General features: G+C 43.8%; 1 protein-coding gene across 2 annotated transcripts in view; it reads left to right on the top strand.

The window, feature by feature from the left end:
- LOC146805523 (interleukin-1 receptor type 2-like) overlaps positions 1-10547 on the top strand; it is a 160190-nt gene extending 149643 nt beyond the window's left edge. For both annotated transcript variants that reach the window (XM_085620517.1, XM_085620518.1), the window contains exon 9: positions 9269-10547. In XM_085620517.1, the coding sequence (XP_085476643.1) occupies positions 9269-9396 (128 nt within the window). In that variant the 3' untranslated portion in view covers positions 9397-10547. The remainder of the gene's footprint in view (positions 1-9268) is intronic.
- Positions 10548-25538: the final 14991 nt, after the last annotated feature.

Below are 25538 nucleotides of genomic sequence, written 5' to 3' on the forward strand. Positions count from 1 at the left end.
GCAAAAGAAAATAACATGCTCAACTGTACCGTCAATCAAGAGGCACAAAAACCAGGAGCTATCCCCAACACCAGGGTGATGGTTTCATTTGGCATTAAAGACACGTATGGGAAAAGTCCCTAAATGGAATTGAAAAAAAGGGTCTTTGCCAGAGGAGGTTCGATCTCATCCAAATATGCTTCCATGCAAAAATCTGCTTTAAATTCTAGAAAAGTGTCAGTAAGCGATCCTTCCCTTGAGGAGCACAAGACCTGAATGACTGAACTCTGCCCAATGGCGTCAAGGTACTAGGGATAGAACCAGCGGTCATTAGTAGTAGGGATGAGGTTTTCAGATATTAAAGTGCGAAGAGCCATGTTTTTAAAGACTTGCGAAAGGGTAGCTGCGACTCTTGACAAGAGATCATTTAAGGGAGAGTGTTCCAGAGCTTAGAAGCGGCAACGGCAAAGGGTCTTGCCCCCCACCTTGCCCTCCTAAACCTGGGGACTACCAGCCAATTTTTATTGACAGACCTCAGCTGTTTGGTGGGGACGTACCGTCGGAAAAGTCTTTTGATTCCTTCAGGACCAGAATTATTAAGAGCCCTATGGACAATGCATAGGGCCTTAAACAGAATTCTCTTTTCTAGAGGAAGCCAATGTAATTTCCAAAGTTCTGTGGAGATGAGTGGAATTTAGGAAGATCCATCACGAGTCTCGCTGCTGCATTCTCTACAAGTGGCAGTTTATGGATGGATCCCTTGTTAATGTCCAGGTAGAGTGCATTACGATAGTCCAGCCTGGACACAATCAGGGCAACAGCTGCCTGCTTTCGAGAAGGGAGAGAAAGACATGGAAAGATCTTCCTCAGGATCCTGATAACCCAGAAACAGGTAGAAGCAGTTCTGTTGACCTAGGGGTCGAAAGAGAGTGAATTGTCGACCATAACACCAAGATTCTTTGCTGATCCATCAGGGCAGGGGCATGGTCCAAGCATTTCAGGCCACCAGGAGTGAGACCACATGGATTGTTGGCTGCCAAATACCAGGACCTCAGTTTTGTCTCCATTGAGTTGTAAATAGTTGTTTACTATCCAGGCGGCCACGGCCCGCATGTAGCATTTAAAATTTTCTGCAGATGCCTCGATGCTGTTTGTGATGGACACAATTATCTGCTTGTCATCAGCATAAGTCAGAACCTCCAGTCCGAAAGATCTAATTACCTTTTCCAACAGAGAGACATAAATGTTGAATAAAGTAAGACTCAACGAGGAACCCTGTGGAACTCCACAGAAGGTCGGAATGGAATCAGAATAAAATTGGTCCATCTTTACTTTTTGTGACCTATCTGTGAGAAATGAGGACAGAAGCTCCAAGGCGACGCCTGATACCCCGATTTCTTGAAGACAGTTAACCAGCCTTGTTGGCTAGATGGCATCAAAGGCTGCAGATAGGTCCAAAAGTATTAACAGAGAGGTATGCCCAGCATGTACTTGGGTACATATGTCATTTACTCCACATGTTAAAGCAGTCTCAGAGCAGTGGCCACTCCTGAAACCATATTGGGAGCCATCAAGCAGGTGATGTTGCTCCAGGTAGGTGCTTAGTTGGGTATATAGAGTCTTCTCCAAAATCTTGGCGGGGACTGGTAGCAGCGAGATGGGCCGATAGTTTTTATGTTCTGAAGCGTCCAGGTTGGTTTTCTTTAGTAGTGCCTGGTTACCTATAAATCGCCAGTAGGCGCATTTTAGCTCACAGTTCGGGATTGACTCGGCATCGCCAGGGGAAGACCACGAATTGAAGTACACAATCTGACCCAAACAGACTTCCATAGACCGCAGCCAAGGAATCTTATAAGCCCCACGTTGCCTCATAACATCTTCTAGGGCCATACCAAAAGGACGGAGTTCTGGAGTGACCCTTGGATTACTACTTTCGGTTCTCTGGGCCGCTGTCTTAACCAAAGACTTGGCATATTTCAGGAGCAAGCTTTATCACCAGCTCAAAAACCTACTCAGGAGCTTCAGCAATGCAATTATTTTTATATGTGCTGCTATTATGACAATGGACCTCCTTTTAGGGCCTGATGAATTGAGATTCAGCAGCAGACTGTAGTTTGTGCCCAAATCTGGATTCCAGCTTGTGCTGAATTACCTCAAGCAAAAAAAAATTCCGGCACACATTTTGGCAGAAAAAAACCTTGCAGAATAACCGCAATATACATTATTTTACCCCTCACAGCACAGCAAGATAAAACAAGAAGTAAAAATGCACAATACCTCCTTTAAGGTGCGTAAATCACAATGGGAAGGTGCAGCTACATCCAGTGAATACCACACCCCATGTGATCAATATCTACTACGTGAGGAATTACTTCAAATATTAACTGGTGACTAGGAATGAGGACCAACCCAGTGACTTCTGTCTGTTCAATGGAATAAGCCATGATTTTCTCTCGCACTTCCTTAGTGTTATTCAAGAATCAATTTTTCAAGCATTTGATATTTCATTGAACTGAACTGAAAATGCCATCACCAAATCAAGTTAAACAAATGTATACATTTGTCTTTTTAACACATGGGATGGGTCTGGCCATGTTGCTGCAGGAACCGTTTTCCAAAAAGAATTTGCAAAGCGCAGTCTTCTAGGTGATATAGGTTCTGATCATTCCCACTGTTAAAGGAAGAAGCCTCCCAGCCCTGGGGACATGGTAATTGAGGTTAGAATGTATTACCAACAAGCAGTGCTTAATTTCTAAAACAAGTATGTGCCTGGGTCCTTCTGAGGAGGCCACTGCAGCTTGCACCACCCATTGCCCCAGTCAGCACTGCCAATGACAGTACCAACATACCTACTAACCTTAGAACTCTTAAAGTCTGATAATTCTGACTATTTCATGTCACCTGAAGCTATAAGAATGGTGTAAATGGCAGGTATTATTAATTTTTAATGTATATTCAATTAGTAAATGCTGTTGTTGTGCTCAGTTCAAAATTGGGCAGACAGCAACACCTTGTGGTGGCCTGTCGTTGGTGCCAATATTGAGAATCAAGTGGAGGTGCCGAGCACTGTAAACCACCGGCTCAAATTAAGCACTTCTAACAGCCACCAATAGCGACTTTTTAACCATGTGCAGCTGATTAACCACATATGTAAATCAAAGGGTCTTCATAGTGAATGTAGCTGCAGGTAAATCAATGCACCGTTAAGTGTTTGGTCCATCTAATCTAGCACCAAGCTTCTTCAGCATTGGCTGGATGGTGAGAATGATGGTAGCATTCAGTGTATCCAGACAGGCTAAGGTGGCTGAGGAAGGTAGCTGAGGAGAGCTGTCTCCCAACCCACCTGATGCTGTGATGCTGCAAGTGTGAACATGGCCCTGATGCTTTTGCTTGGACTTGGTGCACATCTAATTATCACAAAGTGATGCACATCTAATTAGCACAAAGAGGAAGTAAATGAGAATGTACCTTCGCCCAAAAGAGCGAGAGGGGTTGCACTATAATTAAACGGTTGATGAGTATAGTAGATGCTGGCAAGTGCAGGAAGGTGACAGGACAATTCATAAATAGTGCGTACTCCCACATAGTGTGCCAGTCACATCATGTTGGAGAACAGGGGAACTTACATGATTTTAGTTTACAGGTACAACTGTAGTTGTGGTACTAGTAGAGATCTGGATTCATGGTCCTAGTTGGTTCAGGTAGTGGCAGCCGGCACAGGTTAGAGCAGAGGGCGGATGGGGGGAGTCGACAGACGATGAGATAGGCGATGCTGCGAGTGCAAGGTAAGTGGTTTTATTTATTTATTTAATTTTACCTATCCTGTCATCTGTCGACTTAGTCCCAACCTGTCCACAGCTCTTACCTGTGCCGGCCGCCACTGGGTACAGGCGTCACCTTAATGCTCTTTAAAGTGTCACATTATCTGTGTAAGAATCCCCCTGCTGCTCATTATTAGAATATTGCAAAGAAGAGTACTGAGACCATAGAGGAACAAGGCCAAAGGCTGAGTTCAATTGTAAGGGCAAGGAACTCTGATCCGCCTGTTAACGTACGGCAGAGGGTAGTGTAATCCTAATCGGAATAAAAATCTGTTTAAAAAGAAGCCGTGTTTAAGAATGAGTAGTAACTGAGAGATTCTTTCTTTCCTGTAATGAGCTATATACAAAGCATAAACCTGTTGGCATAAATCTCTCCCTTCTGCTGATAATTGTTCATTTTAAAAAACACAGATCATAAGAAAAATATCCAGTTTGTGTTTTAATTGTTTGAACTGCTACTGCAACAATCCTCTGTGACCTGCCATTCAACTTGGCTACTGGCTCTGTCAGCAGACATTATGATGTCACATCTGAAGTGTAATAACTTAATACAGTTGAGCAGCTACATCTATAATAAGGAAATTAGAGGCAGATTTTTACGCGGGACTGTAGGCTTCCAGGTATTATATGTGGGCTAATTAACCAACTGTCTTACATTATAAGATAATTGCAAGTCACAGAGGATTTTCGTGACCACATAGAGGAATGAGGTCGAGTTTGTTTATAAGTTATGGAACTCCAAGGTGACTTGCAATATAATTTTAATGTACTGCAGAGGGCATTGTGGGCATCGTGCACAAAGCGCTTTTGTGATTGCAAACCTGACAATACACAAAACTACAGGGTTTACAACCTCAAAAAGTCATTTCTTTTTTAACTAAAGACATTTTACGAGTCAGAAAATTATTTCCGGGTTGTAAAAGGGCTTTCCCGTCCCTGTTTGAATCGCAAGTAGGAGGGGGCGTGAAAGAGTCGTCCCCCTCCTGTTTATGACTCAGAAAGGAATAATTCAAGCAGAATCTGTACTGTGAAATTAAACATACTAAAAAAACAGTTCGTAGTTTTTGCTAAAAGATATTAGAAGCAGTTTAATATAAGTAGGTTAAAAATGCTGTGATATAGATTGTGTAGTAACATGCAGAGGTTCGATCTTTCCTGCAATGATCTATAGCATCAGAAAGCCATGAACATCGCCTTTCCGCAAGGCACTTATTCTTTTTTAAAAAACATTATCAGAAGAAGGAAATGCCAGTGCCCATTTTCATTGTTTAAACTGCAGTTGTAATGGCCTGACTTTCATCCTGGCTGTTGGCTCTGGTGTCAGGCGTTGTGACCTCAGAAGTCAACTGTAATAAATTACTAAAGGTGAGGAGTTACGTCATTTCTTTATTGTAGGTGGCAAGAAGTGTTACAACTCAAGTATAACAAGGAAAGTAGAGTCAGACCTTTATACAGGGATTACACACTCCCATGTATTATACATAGAATTGTAGATGGTGACAGCAAATAGACACTTTGGCCTTGGTTACTAGTTTGGCGATCCACGGTCTGCCAGACTCGAAGGGGCGCTGCGGTGGCGGTCCCCTGATTGCCTTATTACAGCAAGGGCGGTCGGATTGCCATTGCCCTGGCGCAGCTGCCAGGGAACCACCGTTCCCTGGCGGTGTTGCAGTGGTCAGAAGGCAATAATATGCTTAGCGAGACCCCTGCCATCCTGCCAAGCATATTACAAGTTCCTCTCCGCCACGGTTTTCATGGTGGTTTCACCGCCATAAAAACCGTGGCTTAGAGGAAACAAAGGTGGCCGACGAGGGCTCCCTTGTGCCTCTGTGTCCTGTGGATGCACACAAGGGGGCACAAAATGTGCCCCCCATTGTGCATGCACACCAGTTCCTGCAGGAACTGTTTTTGGCGTTCCCATTGTGGTGCCCATTTTCAAGGCACAGCCGTCGGACTGTAAAAAACAAAGCCTGCGAGACAAGAGGAAACTCCTAAACTACGGGCAGTCTGACCATGGCTTTGGAAGTATGGCCGCAGGGCAGACCCGGCGCCGCACTGCCAAAGTCGTAATCAGGCCCTTAGAGTGAAGCTTGATTCGTCTATGATGTCACTCAAACCCCTGAAATGAAAAACATGCCTGTTATTCACTGTTACCTCGCTATGATTTAATGGTGTGTATGGCCTACCCAAATCATATGTCCCAGCTTTCAACTGCTATGCGTGGCAGTGATGTATTGGGGGAACCTTACACGACAAAGCCTCTCCCCTCTGTCCCAGAAGTAAAAAAAAACTCCATTCACCTACTACCCTATGTGCCTTCCCACTACCATCCCCTCCAAAGCTGTGCAATATCAAGTGCTGTACTAAGAGTCAGAGAGCCCTGTCAGCAAGGTCTAGATGTCCTTTGTGACCTAGCTTTGTTACCTCCTAGTGGGCCTTACCCAGGTTATCATTTACACATGGTACAATGTTTGTTTGACTTATTTAAACATCTAGAACACCAATACCAATGTTATGATCAAATTATTTGTTCTTCATGGCACATATTGTTGCTAATATCTAATTAGACATCTGGATATTATTATCATTTCTATTTCATATTTTTGTGGTTCCCCACAATAAATTCTACCCCATTATAGTTAGACTTCGGCCATAGATCTTTTCTAGTCAATAAGTTCTATCAATATTGAAGATCCAAACCATGTCAAAATGTCACCTTGCGTGCAGATAGATTCATATTTAATCCCTCCATGAGCTCTCCTTTGTATGCATAAGGATACAATGATACTTTTTACTTACATCGAGTTGTTTTTTTCTGTTTAACCAATGAACATTGGCATAGATATGCGTAAGAACTAACATTAACTATATCCTCCCATATTCAACCACAAGGAGGTTCAGCATTCATTCAGGGTAACTAAATACCAACATTGTGAAAAATATTAATCTCTTGTCACTTGACAATCCTAGTATGTACGTTATACTGCAGATATTCATTTTAAGCCATGACTTTAAAATTGAGTCATATCTTTATTATTCCAGAACTACTTGGAAACCAAGTAGACAGAGTCTTTTTCCACATATATTATCTTCATATGTGAAAAGTATCCATTACATCCTAATTTGGACTTTGAGAACAATTCAATTAAGGTACACTATTGCTCCTCCCTATTAACCTAAGAACCTTCCGAATACCTTGTCACCTACAATAGTATTCTGGATAATCATTGGTAATCTTTATATTTATTACTGTCCCTCTAGAACAGTTTGTCTCAGCCAATATTTCCACCTAGTTTCTGCCCAAGCTGAAGCCTGCTCTCTCCGTTGGTAAGAATGATCATTCTATAAGCACGTTTACTACTTCCAACAACCTCTTCATCTTGGGAAGGACCAAAGGATTCATAGATACTTTGTTCTCTCTTTTGAATCTTATTTCGTGTGTGTAAATATTAATCTCTTCTTTTAATTTTGGTGAAGGTCTTAGGCACATCTGGCTTCACATTTCGGTGAATATTCACTTAAGGATGCACTTTGGATAATGGTCCTGGTGATTGGGAATCCTACCGCTAACTTCTTTTAATCTTGTCCTTCTCCTTGTTTTTTTAATATATTGTTAACAATATATTGATAGGCAAAGTACAGTTGCTATCTATTTTCAGGCATTTCTTCTCCATTGTGGCTTTCCTCATGAAGGAGCTTGTGTCGCCGAAATGCGTGTAGACTAGATCGCACAAATAGTCAGTGATGATCTAAGCCACTCATTTCTTAATTGCAACATATGTTCTGTTATGCAAAATATTTTTATAACCATTGACATGTTCAATGTAACACTGTCTGCTAATATTGAAATGAAGCATTTGTACAATGTCTCAGATTGTACATATGACAGTGATTAGTATCAATATATATAGGTATATTGTGGTATGAATGCTTGTATGACTGAAAGCTATGAAGTGTAGCTTTGCGTTCCCACTTTGGATAGTGGAATTTATTTTTGAAATTGGTTTTAAATCCCCTTTGTAAAAATAAAAGTATTTTTTTATTTTTATATTATTGAGTGACTTGGCCTTCATATTTATATTTGTATATCACACATTTTGAAGTAAATATTTGGTTGCCTAGGGCTGTTTTCGTACAATGGATGCAGAGGAACACCCATGCTCCACGCATGTAAATACCTTCCTGATACAGTGTAGTGCAACGCAGTGCAAGTCGCTATGTTGAATTACTGGTTTTTTCCCACAAAGTCATGCAAGGTGATGCAAATCGGCCCTTGCATTGCTTTGTAAATCTCGACTAGCACTTTGCAATGGGAATGACGCAACCCTGAATCTAAATTTTAGTATGGTTGCAAGATGAGAAATGCTCTCTACGTAAATATCTCTATCTTTGATTTTTGCCCGCAGCTGTGCTTCTAAATAGTACAATTAAAAAATATATATTTTTGTGTTGAACACCATATTTGGTTTCCTCAGTAGATAATGTCAATCAACAATCAATCAATGACGTGTGTGGCTGCTTTCAACAGAAGCGTCTTGGCGCTCAAGCAGAACAATATAAGCCATTCGAAGTAACATAAAAGCTAAACAGTGTCAAATAACCAGGTTTTATGTAGCTTTTCGAAGTTTGTCAGAGACCCAACCCCGCGCAGCTTAGGTGGAAGTCTGTTCCATAATTTATCAGTGAGAACAGTAAAAGAGGTGATCCACGGCAAGACTTCAAGAATTTAGGGATACGACGAAGCAGTCGGCTGTTGTTTGATCTGAGTACCCTCTCTTGGGTGTATGAGGACAGTTAGTTCAACAAGTAGTGATTTGCCTTACCATGGAAAGCTCTGAAAGCCATCATCAGAGATTTAAATTTAATGCATTGTTCAACAGGGATCCAAAGCAGATATCTCAGATGAGAAGAGATATGATGGTGATGCAGGACTCTCCTAATTAGTCTAGCTGCTGAGTTTTGAATTAACTGTGTATCAAATATGCAGGGAGACCAAGGTAGAGGCTATTCACATAGTCCAGGTGGAAGGTGACTGTGGCATGGACTACAGTTTTTCTTGTCTCCAAAGGAACTAGATAAAGGAACTTTTTCAAGATTTTCAACTTCATGAAATGGAAAAATGATACATGCTCAATTTGAGTGGTATGGGTGATGAAAAATGCAGGTGTAAATACATCCGTTGGGATCTGACCTCTTAAAAGTTTCGACTTACGTGAGAGCCTTCCCCAGAATGTCCAGGTTGCTAAATCTGTTCAACAGGATGGAATGAGATACTGTGTCAAAAGCTGCCGACAAATCTAGCAGCACCACCATAATGTGTGCTCTTGTCAAGATTCTCCCTGACAAATAATGTAATCTGAAAAAAGTTCTTTTTTTGTGTGTGTGAATGCCTTGTTATGATTTGCTTGCTGTTAGGCATTTCCCCTTAATTGCCCCAAATGTTAATGTTGCTCTTTTCATTTGTATAGAGTCCTCTTTTTCCTGGTACGTTGCAGCAGTTCCGGTGGCAGCGGTGCTCCTGATTGCGGGCGCTATTTTCGCGTTCAGGTGCAGGCATGCTAGAACTCAGAAAGGGTATGCGTTAACCGCGCGCTGAACCGTCATCTCAAATGGACTTTGAATTTTCAATACAGCATGGAAGCTTACCCTCACACCAGGAAATATTTGCATAAGTAGCAAGTGCTTGTGAGATGAGACCATTTTTGCTGAAAGGAGCATTTAAGACATTGATGTTCTGGAGGAAAAATAAACTCACCATTTTAAATAAAAATCCATTTTAGACTTTGTTCCAGAGGAATGTAATGAATTTACATTGATTTCTGGTATGTATATAATGTATAAATAATGACATTAATATATGGCTTCAAACAAGCGTTTCAGTCGTGTCTTTGCTCTGTAACACGTGTGAATATCACTCAAGTTAATGGTCCTCAACTTACCGACCTCAGAAGGATGGAAGGCGAAGTCGGCCTTGCTACAATTCAAACTTTAGAATTTTTGATCTGCGGATCAGCGCAGCTCACTGCACTTTCTTGCAGCAGGTGATATTGGCTTGTTTTTGTTTACCAGATTGTGCAAGATTTCACCCGTGCAGTGGAATTTCGTCACAACACTTGCACTAAGATGCTTGCAGAACTTACATTTATTTGCACTGAATAACTGAAAATGCAATTTCGCACCAGTCATTGGGTTTGAATGCCATTTGTAAACTTGCACTCCATGGTGCAAAGACATTTGCTGTTGGGTTGGTGCAAAGTCTGATTGACAACCCTAATATTACAATTCATCATTTTGCACTGCGTAAAACTAGATTTAACCCATATTTTTCACTATTTTTGCTGCTTAAGGATTAAACCACTGTGCAAATAGAATTTGATCCACATTAAATTGGGTTTTATGTCTTAAAAAGCAGCAAAATATATTTGGTAGTGAATTTTGGAGAAAGAATCCACAAGTTCTCTTTTTTGCCTGGGGAAAAAGTTTAGGCTATTTGCTCTACTTTTTCTTCAGCTTGCAAAGCCCTCGGATTGATTAAATGTTCATGCGTTTTTAAGAAGTGCATTTATATTGGACGCCTACCTGTAGACCCTACTCCATGCTGTTGCAATTTGCAAACCCTGTTCGGTGGGAAGGGCTTTTAACAGGCATAAAGTTCTCTAAAGATGTAAACAGTCACAGTCATTTTCTGGTAATGTTTATTATGAAGCACCTGAGGAAGTGTATCTAAAGTATTATATGATGTCTGAATAAAAGAAGCAATTAACATACATAAATATAGACATTTCGAATTCACTTTCACGCGATTCTTGTAGTTGTCTTAACTGTGAAGTTTCAAGAATCAATACACAGAATTGTGTTTCTTCCTTTGTGTTTTGTTGCGGTATAATACAAAATGTTAACTTTCATTTTGTTATGTTTTTTTATGGCTTGCCAAGTCATCTTCATTTGTACTGTAAACGAAAGCAATTGTACACACACACACACACACACACGCACACACACACCCACACACACACACACACACACACACACACACAGACACTCACAGACACTCACATACATATATTGCCACACTTTAAATTGTTTCGTTTTGAAGAAACTTCACTCCCAAAAATTGAAGTTGTTCTTGGAATCACTCATTTATTTCATGTACTAGCAAAACAGGACCCATTTTGACTTACACCTTAATCAGGTTAGAATGTGTATCCCACAAACCCTCTTAAAGGTGCATGGAGAGTAAAAATAGTTCAGCAAGTCATACCTACAATGCCAATAGACATACATAAACTACTATTGACTATGATAATTGGCATGAGTAAAATGACAAACTTCAAGGTGGGTCACACATTAAAATTTACTTAGAATCTCCTAAAATGATTGGCTCTGTGGCCTCACATACTTTTATCACATAAAAAAATAGATTGTGACCGCCAGAATTCATTTTCGTTTTGTCACTTTTGCCGATTCATGTCTATAACCACAGTATGAGCACAAACAGCCCAGGTGGGCATTATGCATGTGCCTTCAAATATATTCGAAAGGTACCCAGTGTTTACAAATCAATAGGCAAAGCACGTATACAAAAATAACATCAAGATGGATAACATACTATTTGGCGATTACAGATGATATTTACCAAATCTCACTCACCATAAAATCTTTCTTAGTTCAAGTGATCTATTCTATATCATTTATTTTATAGTCTGATATTTTAAAGTTCCAAATCAGTCAGCTAAAAACGGTATATTTAAATTTAATGAACCATCCTGCTCTAGTGGGCCATTTTTATAAATTCATTATCCTCTTTTCCTAATTATGTCATGTAATATTCATATCATTACCTAAATTGATGTCGGTATTGTCTGTGGAAAAGAAATATGATTTGATTAGAAAAAGTGCAAAACAAAGGAAATGAAGAGGGCCGATTCCGATCCTGGTCGGAAGGGCACCGAACACCATCCGGCCGGAAAAACTATGAGCCGTACGTGTGTTTTCCGCCCGACTCGTACAGCTGTATGAGCGAGCAAGTACGATGCGAGCTATGAGAAATTCACCGACCGAGTCGTTCCCGGGTCCGAACCGCTCCGTAAGTCTCGGTCGGAAGCTAACCGTGGCGTGCAATGGATACGATTTACGACCGAGCCAGTACGATGCACGCGTCGGACAGCCTGTGCGAGCCGGAGTGTCTGGCTCGCAAAAGGTCCGGGTTGTTGCCTATGGGGGTCCGCGTCGGACCCCCTGTCACCCGCAGCCCTACGACTCGGACACAGGGAGAGACCCAATGGTCCCCCAAACACAGGCATGTACGGTGCGGATGGCACTGACGCATACCCACTGTAGTGGGTGCCCTTGCGCGAGACGTACCCATTCAGTAAATGGGAGCCCATGTACGCATCGTACGACCGGCTCCCATTGGCTTCTATGGGAGTCCGACCGAACTGAGTCCGGCAGCATGCGGCCGTATCGTATTTGCTCGGTCGGACTGCAGGACTCCGGCTCAGTCGGAAAACACTCCGGATCCGGCTTGGTCGGAGTTCATTCCGACCCCTATCAGAATCGGCACCTTAAAAGGGAAAAGCAAAAGAGAGGTGAAGCAGACAGGAAGGAATACAAAATATATGAGTAGTTTAATCAACCAGCTAAATGTACCAAGAATTATTCACTCATATTGATCTCTCTGGGTTTACATGGGCTGTATAGGTCGTTTTTTGTTGTCACAAGTGAAATATCAGGTTGTCACCTCAAATGGATTTAGGTAAACAATCAATGACAAGGTAACTCAGTGCATTTTCATCCAATGCTCTGCTGCAGCCTTGATAGATCTTTTGGCCAGACCTAATATCCTAGTCTAGAATTATTCCTATTAATAGGCGCTTTCTGCCCAGTATTACATTGAAGCAGTTTCAGAAGGTGGGACACTGATTCGGCTGAGGACACCATATTTGTGATAGAGCAACATAGTGAATTTGGATTGGTGGAGGAAATGCTTGTCATGTGATTGGCTGGAAGAAATCTGACTTCAGGCATGCTTAGGTCTTCGCCATGGGCTCCTCAGTGGCAGCTAGAAGGATGTACGCAACAGTACCAGGCTTGCACATAGTGAATAGTATTTAAAGTTATAAGGACACTAAGATTTTTTCAACTTTTAACTTTGAAACTGAAAAAAACCTCAGGCTATGATGTCCCTGTTTTCTTGATGATTGTTGGTTGCACACTCCTTCCATCACTTACACAATAGGTACTGACAGTGCTAACATCCCCCACCCAGTGAACTAGTGGTAGAAGTAGTGCACTTTGATGCATGTTTGTAATTATGTTAGGATTGTTTGTTCTCACTATGAGGGATTGTAAGAAAATGGGCTGACGGGGCTGTGGGCTGCTTCATCATCTAGGCTGCCGTCGAGGGATGCGAGGGACTGCGATGAGGATGCATCACATAGCAGCGGTTCCAAAGAGGTTGCAGGCTGTGGCAGCGATGCGAGTCTTTGCGATGGGTTAAATCTACGAAGCAGCGGCGAGGCTTCAGTTCTGCTCGGGGTAGTGACACACAGCAGAGATGGTGCCTCAGTTCTACTGGATAAACAGAGACTGGCAGAGCCCCTTAGGCCCATCTTCGAAAGTAGACTCACAGATGGCAGAGTCCAGGTGCAGGTGCAAGCTTGTTGTGTCCCTGAGTTTTCCAATCAGGAGGCCAGCCAACAAGCCCTTGGAGACACGCTAGGGTTCTGGGTTCGGGAGATACAGGTTCTGTCCTTCTCACCCAGGCAAGAGAGCAGCAGGCAGCAGATCAGCACAGCAAGGCCGCCATCCTCCAGAGACTGGCAGTCCTTCAGCAGCACATCAGTCCTTCTTCCAGGCAAAGTATTCACAGGTCCAGAAGTGTACTGAAGAGTTGGTGTCTGAGGTCCAGTATTTATACCCAGTTGTGCATTTGAAGTAGGGAGAAGCTTCTAGAGGCAGACCTTTGAAGTGCACATTTGCCCTGCCTTCCTGGCCCTGGCTCCAGACTAACTACAGGGGGTACACAGCCCTTTGTGTTGCAGCAAGACATGGACTACTCAAGTGCAAGTGGGATGGGTCCAGCTCCTCCCTCCCATCCTGCCAGTGATAGCCAATCTAGGCACACCTAAGCTTTCTGCTGTAGGTTGCTGTCTAGGAGGAATACACAAAGCCCAACTTTTGGAAATGGCCCTTTTTGCAGGGTTATCCCCAAACCTTTTGCTTCTACCCTCTGTTTTTCCTGACCTGTTTTTGTTGGCTTTTGGACTCTGGGCACTTTACCACTGCTAATCAGTGCTAAAGTGCATATGTTGTCTGCGCAATTTGTTATAGTGAATGGTTATCCATGATTGGCATATTTGGTTTACTGGTAAGGCCTTAGGGAAAGCGCACTAAGTGTGCCAGGGCTTGTAAATCAAATGCTACTAGTGGGCTTGCAGCACTGGTTGTGCCACCCACATGAGTAGCCCTGAAAATGTGCCTCAGATCTGCCATTGCAGTGTCTGCGCGCACAGTTTTAAACTGCCATGTCGACCTGGCAAGTGCACCCACTGGCCAGGACCCAACCTTCCCTATTTTTTTTACATTTAAGGTACTCCTTAGGTAGGCCAAAGGTACCCCCATGGGAAGGGTGCAATGTATGTTAAATGTAGGACATGTATGGGCGTGTGTGATATGTCCTGACAGTGAAATACTGCCAATTTAGTTTTTCACGATTGAAAAGCTATCTGTCCCATAAGATAACATAGGAGATACTTTATGACATATATAATTCCCCTTTAGGACAAGATAGAGGAATGGAGTTTAGGCTCTCTGGACTCCGAATGTAATAACACATCTTTTTGTGAAGATGGTTTTTAAAATGTGTGTTTGAAAATGCCACTTTTTAGAAAGTAGGCATTTTCTTGTTCAACTATTCTGTGTGCCTCTGCTGTTTTGTGTATTGACTGTCTGGTTTTGGAGTGACAAGGGCTGGGAATGTGCATTCACTGTAGATAGTCACTGGGGTGGGGGGGGATTGGGGTGTGACTGGCCCTTCCTGGATGACCAAGAGCTGAGCTGAATATACCTTGGCTGCATTTAGAGTAGTGGGAGGAGTTTTCCTTGCACCTGAATAGGGCCTGTCTCCCTTGCACAATGCTGTTTCCACCCCCCATTGCACAATGCTGTTTCCACCCCCCATGGTCATACAGCACCAGTGAGGACAGAACTGGTTTGGACTGGGCTCCAAGGCCCTGGCACAAAGAAGAATAAAGACAACATGGGGTATAAGTAGTGGACTTTAAAACCCCAGAACTTAGGATCACTTCAAGAAGAACCTTTGCCAAGGAGAAGAGTGAAGAGCTGTGAGGAGGAGCACTGCCCCTTTGCTGTGTGCTGTGTGGGGTTGGCCTACAGTTGATGTTTATGCCAAAGAAAGGACAAAGACTAGAACTTTGGTGTGAACCTGCTAGGAGAAGAATCTCCAAGGGCCTGAGGTTGCTGGCCTCCTGTTCTGAAGTCTCAGGGACACTAAGACTTCACCTCCAACTCTCCTGAACTCTATTGCTGAGAGTTCTGACCTGCCAGGACGTGCCTATTTCAGTTTTGGGTCTCTGGAGGTTGTACCTGCTGTTGGGAGCTGGAAGAAACATAGGAGAAGTAAGAAAACCTGTCACCGATTCCGTCAGCGATGCTGCTGTGACACAGCGACCTGTACCGATGCCAGGGGCCCCATTTGTGAAGTGCATGATGCACCGTATGGCCTGCACCGCAATTCCGACGCCCTCCGACGCCCTCCGACGCCCTCCGACTTTATTTTTCCTTAACTGGTGTGGTGTCTATTTGTGATGTTATCACTGTATTACTGTTTGTTTTGAGTAAAAATACTTTACACATTGCCTTTGGGATAAGCCTGTCTGCTTGTGCCAAGCTACCCAGGGGGTGAGCAGGGGTTATCTAAAGTGTGTATTCCCCTTACCCGAACTAGAAGCAAGGGTCCCTATTTGGACAAAGGTACCTATCTCTGCCAACTAGAGACCCCCATTTCTAACACCAACTGTCAACTCCACCCTGTCATGTGACCCAGAGACAGGCTGCAGGCACCAAATGGCTAAGGTAGAAAAATGCCATTTTCAAAATTGCAATTTCAATTAGAATTCCAAGGCCACCAAACATGAACTGCTTACTTGTTCCCATTTGGAAATTACAGCTTATTAAATGTAATAAGGTAACCCGAACACTATCCTACGGGAGAGGTAGGCCTTGCAGTAGTGAAGACCGAATTTAAGAGTTCCTCACTACCAGGACATATACAACTTAAAGGTATATGTCCTTATTTTTAAATACATTGCATCCTGCCCTCTGGGCTGTCCAGTGCCTACCCTAGGGGTGACGTATATGTATTAAATGGTAACTCTTGGGCCTAGCAAAAGTTTTATTTTGCTAGGTTGAAATGGCAGTTTAAAACTGCACACACACAGGCTGCAATGGCAGGCCTGGGACATGTTTAAAGTGCCTGGACACAAGAAGTGCCACTTCACTAGGGACTTACAAGTACATTAAATATGCCAATTGGGTATAGTCCAATTCTACCATGTTTTAAGTAGAGAGCACAAGCACTTTAGCACTGGTTAGCAGTGGTGAAGTGTGCAGAGTCCTAAGGCCAGCAAAACCAGTACTCTGAAGGCATAAGGTTAGGGGGAAAACCACGCCAAGGATACCAGGTCAAACAGAAATGCTTATATTACTTCTGTGAGTACTGTCCCTGGTCCCTGTTTGGTTGTCAGATCAGACAGGAGATCTTGGGGAAAGAGAGACATATGGGAAAGAGAAGATTTTGAAAGGGCAGAAGGGGTGCAGAGAGAACACCAGGGAGGAGTGGCAACAATTACAGTGAAACAGAGAGGTGCCGGAGAGACTGGGTGAAAAAAGGAGAACAAGTGCAATAAGAAGACCGGGAACGGCAAGGTGGAACAAAACAGTAAACATGCAGCTGTAGACAGTGCGGCAATAAAAAAAGAAGCAAACAATCAAGGGAAATGAGGCAGGGCCATGTACTCCTATTAAGTGCTAAAACAGCTGTAGCAGAAACATTCAAAATGGAAAAAATAGACTCTGACAACAGGAGTAGAAGGATACAGCTCATCCAATCAAGTCAAAATGCCCCTGAGCAAGAAAAACACAAGAATAGGGAGGAAAGGGGGCGTGGCTAGCAGCTGAGCAACATGGCTGCAGCTTGAGTGAGCTCCAGCAAATGCCCGACACAACCCCTGTTAATCCACCACATTATCCATCCACCACAGAGCATAAGAGAGCGGAAGGACCCCTGCACCGATCAGAGCGGCGAGGCAGCATTTCCACTTGCTTCGACTTGCTTTGAGACTGCTGGAGGCGACCGAGAAGTGGCCCGGTGGAAGGGCCTATACCTGGCAGAGGACCCTGGGGGCTGGCTGGGCGGGCTTGCCCCTGAACTCTGCCGCACTGCAGTGGTGTAGGTGGCCGCGTGCAACAAAATTGCCGACGATCCTCGCCATCACGGTAGAGGGAGAAGAGGTGCAGTAAACCAGCCCTCAGAGGTGAGCCATGTGCAATCTGGGCATCGGCAGAAATCTAGGCGATGGCAGAGACAACTACCAGATGTATGCGACCGGGCCTACTGCGCAGCATTGGGGCGGTGAGATCCTGAGGCGCAATGCTGGGCCGCCCCCGGGCTGCTGAAGAGGGCACAGTGAATGAGGGGAGGAGCAGAAAAGAACCCCTGAGGTGGCGAGGAGGGAGCGGCCGTCCATGGACCCCCTCCTTTTTCTCTATCGAATGATACCCTAGATACTGGCCAGATTAAGGAGAGAGATTAAGATATAGCCAAACCTCATGTCGCAGTGATAAAAGACACTATACCTTGCAGTACCTTCTACGCTAAGACTCACTCAATTGTCCCCGAAAGAGCCTCAAAGAGACTTCGAATACACTGACAACCAACCCAGGCTTCTCCGCAAAATGTCTGGTCGAAAAGGGCCCAAGGTGAGGCACCAAACAAAACTAGACAAATTTGCAGAGCATAAACCGGATGTATCACACGATGGAGGTGGTGACCAGCAGCAAAAGGCGGCAGAGGAGGAGAAAACCCTCACGCTCCAAGACATACTGGCGGGAATTAAGGCGGTCTGGCTGGCATTGGAAAACAAGATAGACATGGTCGCCACTGAGGTGATATTAATAGGAGCAGATCTGCGCAACTTGGGGGACCGTGTTAAAACCACTGAAGACTCAAAAACTACCCTTCAGTCTTCTACCGGGGTGCTGGAGATGCGCGTCAAAGGGCTCTTGGCCACGACCGCTACTCTAGAGGCTAAGTTGGAAGACTTTGAGGGATGCTCATGCAGGAACAACGTGAGAATTTTGGGGGTTCCGGAGAGAGCAGAGGGCCCAACTATAGATCTATTTGTGGAGGACCTGATAACGCAACGCATTCAGCCTCACAGACTCTCCAACTTTTATTTGGTGGAGAGAGCCCATCCAGTTCCCAGAGGCTCTCCAAGATCAGGGGCGCACCTGCATCAATACTGCTAAGGATTTTCAACTACAGGGACAGAGATGCTATATTACAAACTGCCCGCTCCACCCCCCAGTAAAATATGAAAACACCACAGTCACCTTCTTCCCAGACTTTACGCTCAAGGTTCAGAGGCTGCTCCGTTCTTTTCTGAAAGTTAAGAAAATACTGTGTGACAGACCTCAAGTACGCAATGATGTTTCCGGCCAGGCTCCATGCGATGGCAGGGGGAAAAACTTGGTTTTTTGACTCCCCTGGGGAAGCCTCGGAATGGCTGGATGGCTGGCGACAATCTGGGCAGAGGCGTATGGCTGCAGAGCAACAGAGAAGAAACAAGGAGAAGGGGCACCAAGAGATGCAGCTGGGTCGAGAGAAGGTCTCTGCTGCCGGGGTTTCCGTGAACTCCGAGACACCGTAAGGTCTTCACATATGTTAACTAACTCTGTTGAGGACTTGAGGGTTGGAAACCTGCAGTAAAACTGATGATGCCCTGGGTGCCTACCTACTTGGTAAAAATCTCTCACTCTGATTGCCATAACCTAAACGATGGGGAGATTGTTCTTGCGTAGAAGTGATTGAGGGGTCTGAAGCCCCATCGGATATCAAACTGAATGTTTGTGTTTGGTTTAAAGTTTTTATAAGACTAAGTAGGGGAATGTGCCGGGTGACGGGCCGGCTGCGATGTGCTCCCCCCAAGTTAAGACGTATGGGATGGGACACAAAAGCGCTCTGCAACATTGGGAGGTGTGCAGTTTTAAGTCCACACTGCAGGGAGGGGGGAAGTTATATCAGTTTGGTTAGTAGGTCATTACGAAAAGACACACATTTTCCAGACACATTGACCGATGACGTAGATCTTACACAGCAGGAAATAGCTGCACATGATTTCACTCGAGGCTCCAGAAACACATGTAAAAACCGCCCCTCACAATAGCTCTCTAGCATACTTAATTGATTGTGGTCAAGACCAGGGCCCCCTCCGAGGCTAGCCAATCCCGGACAACACCTCTATTACCACAGAGACAGAACACTATGGCTACAGTGCAAATACCCGCTAGCCCTTTTAAAATCCTCTCTTGGAATGAGAACGGTCTAGGGGATAAAATCAAACGTGGAGTGGTGGTACTATATTTCAAACGCCACTCACCAGAGGTAATGCTATTACAAGAAACCCACATGAAGGGCACCAACTACTGTGTGCTCAATAGATCGGGCTACAAATTAGTTGCACATTCGGGCTACTCTAGAGGTTCGAGAGGCATGGATATCCTGCTGCGTAAAACCTTTCCATTCACCGTACAAAAAGTCTTGCATGACTCATGGCCGGTTTGTTAACGCTATCCGGATATTGGGAGGGCACAATACTTAATATCATGTCCCCTATATTCCCCCAAGGCTACATACATCCATGCTCACTGACCTGGGTTCACACATCGTTATGCTCCCACATGGGGAACTTCTCGCTGGAGGGGACTGTATACCAGCACTCAATGGAGACCTAGACCGGCTACCAGCAAGACAGGGAGACTCATATGGGAAGACCCTGGCAGATATTCTATTAGCACTTGGCCTGGTGGATGTATAGCGAACAAGAAATCCACCGGCTCACCAATACACCTTCCACTCGGGCATTCACAGAAGTCTTTCTTGCATAGGCTGCATATTTGGGTTAGCTGATCAATTATCTGGGTTTGGGGAGTTGGCCTACCTTCTGAGGGGAATCTCTGACCACTCCCTGATCTGTGTCACCTACGGTAGCACGCCCCCACACAAAGACAATATAATGGCATTAAATTCATGGTACCTAAAAGTGCCTCTAATCTGAGAGGGCCTGCAAAGGGGAACAACCAAGTACTCTCAAGAAAACGAGGGGTCGGTGAAGTCAGCTCACTTGTTGTAGGAGGCTTATAAGATGGTGATTAGAGGTCAGGGGGTCTCCCTAATCTTGGGACATAAAAAAGAAAAGCGAAAACAGCTGGAATATATAGAAGCAGAAATTCTAAAATTAGAGGCAGAGCTCCTAGGACTAGACCCCACAGAGGTACAACACAAGATAGGTATTTAACAAAAAGAATACAATGATATAGCAGAGGAGGAGGCAAGAGCCAGACATCAAGCAACACTGCATCGAATATATGAAGTCGGAGGCAGGGCGGGTAGGCTCCTAGCGTGGCTGGACAAAAAAGAAAGGGCCTCCAAATGGGTATTTAAGATCGTCCTAAAGGAAGGAGAGCTTGTCCGCGATCGTCTAGGAATAGTAGATGCGTTGGCGGCCTACTATAGCCAATTGTATACATCAACGACCTACACCCCACAAGGAGCCACAAGGGAGTTGTTGGCAACTCTGGCTGTGCCTTCATTGGAGGCAGTAGATAACTTAGAAGCGGACCTCACAGAGAGTGAAGTAGTACAGCAATCCGAGCTCTGAAAGCTGGGAAAGATATAGGCCCAAACGGCTTACCGATTGAGCAATATAAACTTACAGCTTCCAAACTGGTCCTCTTCCTGATGAGGATGTACCAACAAAGCCTAAAGACCGGAAAGTTGCCTGAAAACCAAAGACTTGTCAACATAGTGGTGATAGATAAGGCTGGAAAGCCACAGGAGAGATGTGCGTCCTACAGACCAATCTTCCTGCTAAATGTGGAGGTTAAAACTTTGGGGAAAGTGCTGGCAACCCGACAGGCCCCAATACTACACAACTTGGTCCACCCCGACCAATCGGGCTTTATGCTTAACCTGCGACGTCTTCAGGGGGTGCTTGGAAGAGCTGAAAGTATTCAAGAAGACGCCTTCATAGTGTCCTTAGACGAGAAGATGGCGTTCGATATGATAGAGTGGCCTGTTTGTGGTCCATGAGAGGATGGGTTTTGGGAGGAAATTCATAACATGGGTTCGCCCTCTATATGCAGAGCCTCTAACACAAGTAACGGTGAATGGAGGACGATCAGCAGTGCTTAATTGCAGAGTGGTAAGAGACATGGTTGTCCTCTATCTCCTTTGATATTTGCGCTGGTCCTGGAGCCACTAGCGGTATGGATTTGAGGTGACTCGCTTATTAAGGGACTTAGGTGGACTAATGATTGGTAGGATAGAATCTCCCTCTATGCAGATGATATCCTCCTATAATTGGCAAAACCGTACCCATCCTTACACAGAGTACTTCACATTTTTGCTTTGTATCAGAACTGTTCGGGGTACACCATAAACTGGTATTAAACACTGATATAGGTTCTCTCTGGCTCACCACCGAAGCTCCCTAGAACATGTATGGCAAGAGTGGTTACAGAGGAATTTTAATATTTAGGAATCTATATCACTAAGGGCACTGCACTATTCTATGAACGCAACTTGGCCCCCCCCCCCCTCGCCTACAAGACAATGTACAGCATTGGAGGTCTTTACCCTTGTCACTGTTAGGGAGAGCCGCCTTGTATAAATTTATGCCACTTCCCCGCTTTTTGTATGTTTTGCAGAATGTGCCTTGTCCAGTCTCCCCCACATAATTCCGAGCGGTAGAGGCGGAGGTACGCTCCCTCCTTTGGGATGGAGGAGCTCCCAGAATAGCGTTGACCAAACTAACTAAAGTTTGGTATGACGGAGGAATAGCTCTGCCGGCACTTCAATATTACTACTGGGTGGCACAACTAGTAGTGGTCAATCAGTGGGTGCATGCTACACACAAAGAGCCGGCCTATAGAATGGACCGGTATAATATGGGTTCGAGGGGTTACCTTAAGGCCATCTACGGAGGCATACATGGAGCACCAGTGGCCACGCCAACACTGACCACGATCAAGGTGTAGCATACAGCGTCAGCGGCCTTGGGGTGGCGAGACAAAACTAATCAGGTCACACCACTATGGGATGCAGCGAAGCTGGGATGGCTGACAAGCCAACCGGGCTTCGATAAGTGGGATCTTATTGGAATCTCAAAAGTTGGGGATCTTTAGCTTAAGGGGAAGGTTAGGCCTTTTACTGACTTTCGGAGAGGTTATGAATTAGTGCTGTCCGGGACGTTTCATTACATCCAAGTAAGACATGCTCTACAATGAACCATCCCGAACAGTACAGACCTCATGGCTGCCTCTCCTCTAGAGGACAGACTGCTAGACGACTACCTTTCAGAAAAAGCTATCTCTCTAACTTAAAGGAAAATATAGAACAACTCCCCTGCAACCCTGGAGAAAGTAAGGGCCAAGTGGTTGGAAGACCTTGGGCACTTGACGGAGGAGGAGTGGGTGGAGGCACTTGCGTCCCCACAGGAGGTGGCCATACAATCCAGATTTAGATTGAACCAACTAAAAATCCTTCGTAGGACATATTATAAATGCACAACACTAGTCAAAATGGGCAGACTCGAGTCAACACATTGTCCCAAGAATTGCGGGCAGGAGGGCACCTTTTTGCACCTATGTTGGAACTGCCCGCTTCTCCAGATATAGTGGAAGAAGATTGTAACCCGCATGGAGACACAGTGTGGGAAGCAGGTAAAGACCTCACCTCAATCTTGTTTATTAAGGGAAACAACCTCAACAACACGGTTGGTTCATTGCGTTCCGTAACAACGCGGCCGCTACAACGACCCGTTGTTACAACTTACAACACAATGCCATTACATTACAAGTAAATAGATCGACTTGCACTAGATGGGGCTCCAACACCTTCCCTACTGTTGCGCAGGGTGGAGTTGGAATAGTAATTTATACCATTCTTAATGTTGGAGCGCCATCGAGTGCAAGTTGATATAATGACTTGCGATGAAATGACATCGCGTTGTAACAACGGGTCGTTGTGAAGACCGCGTTGTTACGGAACGCAATGTAAAAGCATGCGTTGTAGCATGCTATATTCGTTTATTAAATATCTGGGGCACAACAAATTTAATAGCTGGGCAATGAATATGGGTCACACTAGGCCTAATAGTAGCCAAGCGTAACATAGCAAAGAAATGAAGGTTGGAGGTGGGACCCACATTCCGAGACTGTGAAACAGACATGGACTGGTGTATGCAAGCTGAGAGGGAGAAATACGAGGGCAGAGGTTGCCCACATAAATAGACCAAAATCTGGGGTGGCTGGAATGAGACCCGAGGGATGCTTTGTCAGCCAGTTAGAAATCCACCCAACGAAAGGGAAACTGAGTAAACAGAGGGAATCTGAGAGAGAGGGGAAGGATGAATAAGGAGCGCTCATAGTGATGGATTGGAACTATCCTGCTGTTATGTGTCTTTGTTCTTCTTGAATGTTTTCAATAAAAAGATATTAAAAAAAAGCATAGGGAGGAAAGTCACCCAGCTAGAAGCAGGAAGATAAAATGAACAAAAAAAACATCAGTGATGAGAAAGGGGCAGAACCAAAGGCCATCTAGATATTGGTTAAAGTATGGGTTACAATGCTGTCTTCGACAAACTGCAAAGGCACTTCTTCAATACACCATATACAGCCATATCTCTAGAGCAGTTTCCCCCAAACTGTGGGTTATGAAACACTAGTGGGTCGCAAGTCGATTTTTAGAGAGTGGGAAAGTCTGAGCAATACATAAGGCTGCAGTTGAATTCTGTGTATAGATTTTGTCACATTTGCCGTGCTTCAAAGACAGAAGTCAAATGTCTGAGTATTGGCGTTTACTTTTCTTGCTATGAGTGCAAAGTGAGAAGTGTTTTTGAAGTGAATTATGTGACAATTCTGCTGGAGTACATGGAGTGTGAAAGGAAAGGCTGTACATTTCATTTTTTACAACACAATAAAATGTAAATAACTGTAAATGAACTATATGTGTTCAGCAGTTTGGAAAGCAAAATGAAGCACATTTCTTTGTAATTCTTAGATGCGCTGGAAACCGAATTTCTAATAGGATAAAAACAAATCAAAACAATTTACTTGGTGATGTACAAATGATAAATATCCACAAAAACAGATTTCCACAAATTATAATTTGTGTGCTATCTAGTTCTATCAGTTAAACTGTATGTCTGTGCATATTTAGTGGCCATTTCAAGTAGGTGGGACGCAATAGTTTGTTGTTCTAAAAAGTGGGTCCTGGTTCTAAAAGGTTTCTGAAGCACTGCTCTACAACATATTTAATAAAGACGTAGAGAGAATAATCTTGCTTAATGTCTGCAAATTTAGATCCCATTTGTGCATGTTTTTAAGGTCAATGTGCATTATCTTGCTGTAGAATCATCTTTGTTTTAAATGCCTTTGTTTGTAAACTGCAATGTAGATTGTGAATAAATCATCAGTGTCATTTAGGAGTCATCAAAGGGTGCAGCTATGACCTATGGCATGCCCGTGACCCTTAAAACTGTATTTGTGTGCCCTGGACTTAGAGGTGACAAAAGCAGTGTCATGAACAGAAGGTAAACAGTGTCCTGATGAGCACTGTTTAGTACATGTAGCTCATAGTGGGAAATTACACTTTCTGCTTGGTAAAAAATGCATTTAGCAGTGCAGTACCCTTTATAATACATCATAAACTAAAACAAATCAAACAACACATTTTGTAATCTTATTTCCATACTTTACTATTGCGAATGCATCCAAAACAAGCATTGACAAAACCAGTAGGTCTCTCCTTGGCAAACTGGCGGGTTGTTCATTCTCTATTTTTTCAAGGACTTTCCACAAAAAGAAAAGAATTTTTTTTTCTTCTAATTGATATGACATATGCTTGCAATAACAGCTTAAATTAAAAATATGTATATAAATAATAACAATCACATACAATTTTGAAAGAACAGTAATGATCCTTCCTAGCAGCCAAGTCTATCTAGAACAGGGATAGAAACCCTCTTTAGTTGTAATGTCCATCATAGAAAAATATGACTCTTTTTAGTGCTAAGAAGTGGTACAATTGGCTCCAAATCACTGTAACCTGAAGATATAGTTTAAACACACAAGGATGGTTGAAAAGGTATTAGCCCTCGAACTCAGGCACTGAGCTTTTTTTTAGGTACATTTACACAAGGTGTCCCTTCCTGCACATAAACAATCTTTAAATGGCATTTTGAACAAGAAGATGAGTGGCAATGACAATTTAGTATAGTAACGAGTCAGAATAGCAAATAATGATTTCTTCACAGGTTTTCTCTGTTATGCGATGGAATTTCTGGGACCCAAAGCACCCCACCACACAACAGCCCAGAACTCAGGTTATAGGGGGCTCAACTCAGTCCCAAAAACTGATGCACACTCAATTCCCCA

This window comes from Triturus cristatus, chromosome 8 (genome assembly GCF_964204655.1).
Source record: "Triturus cristatus chromosome 8, aTriCri1.1, whole genome shotgun sequence".
NCBI classification, from domain to species: domain Eukaryota; kingdom Metazoa; phylum Chordata; class Amphibia; order Caudata; family Salamandridae; genus Triturus; species Triturus cristatus.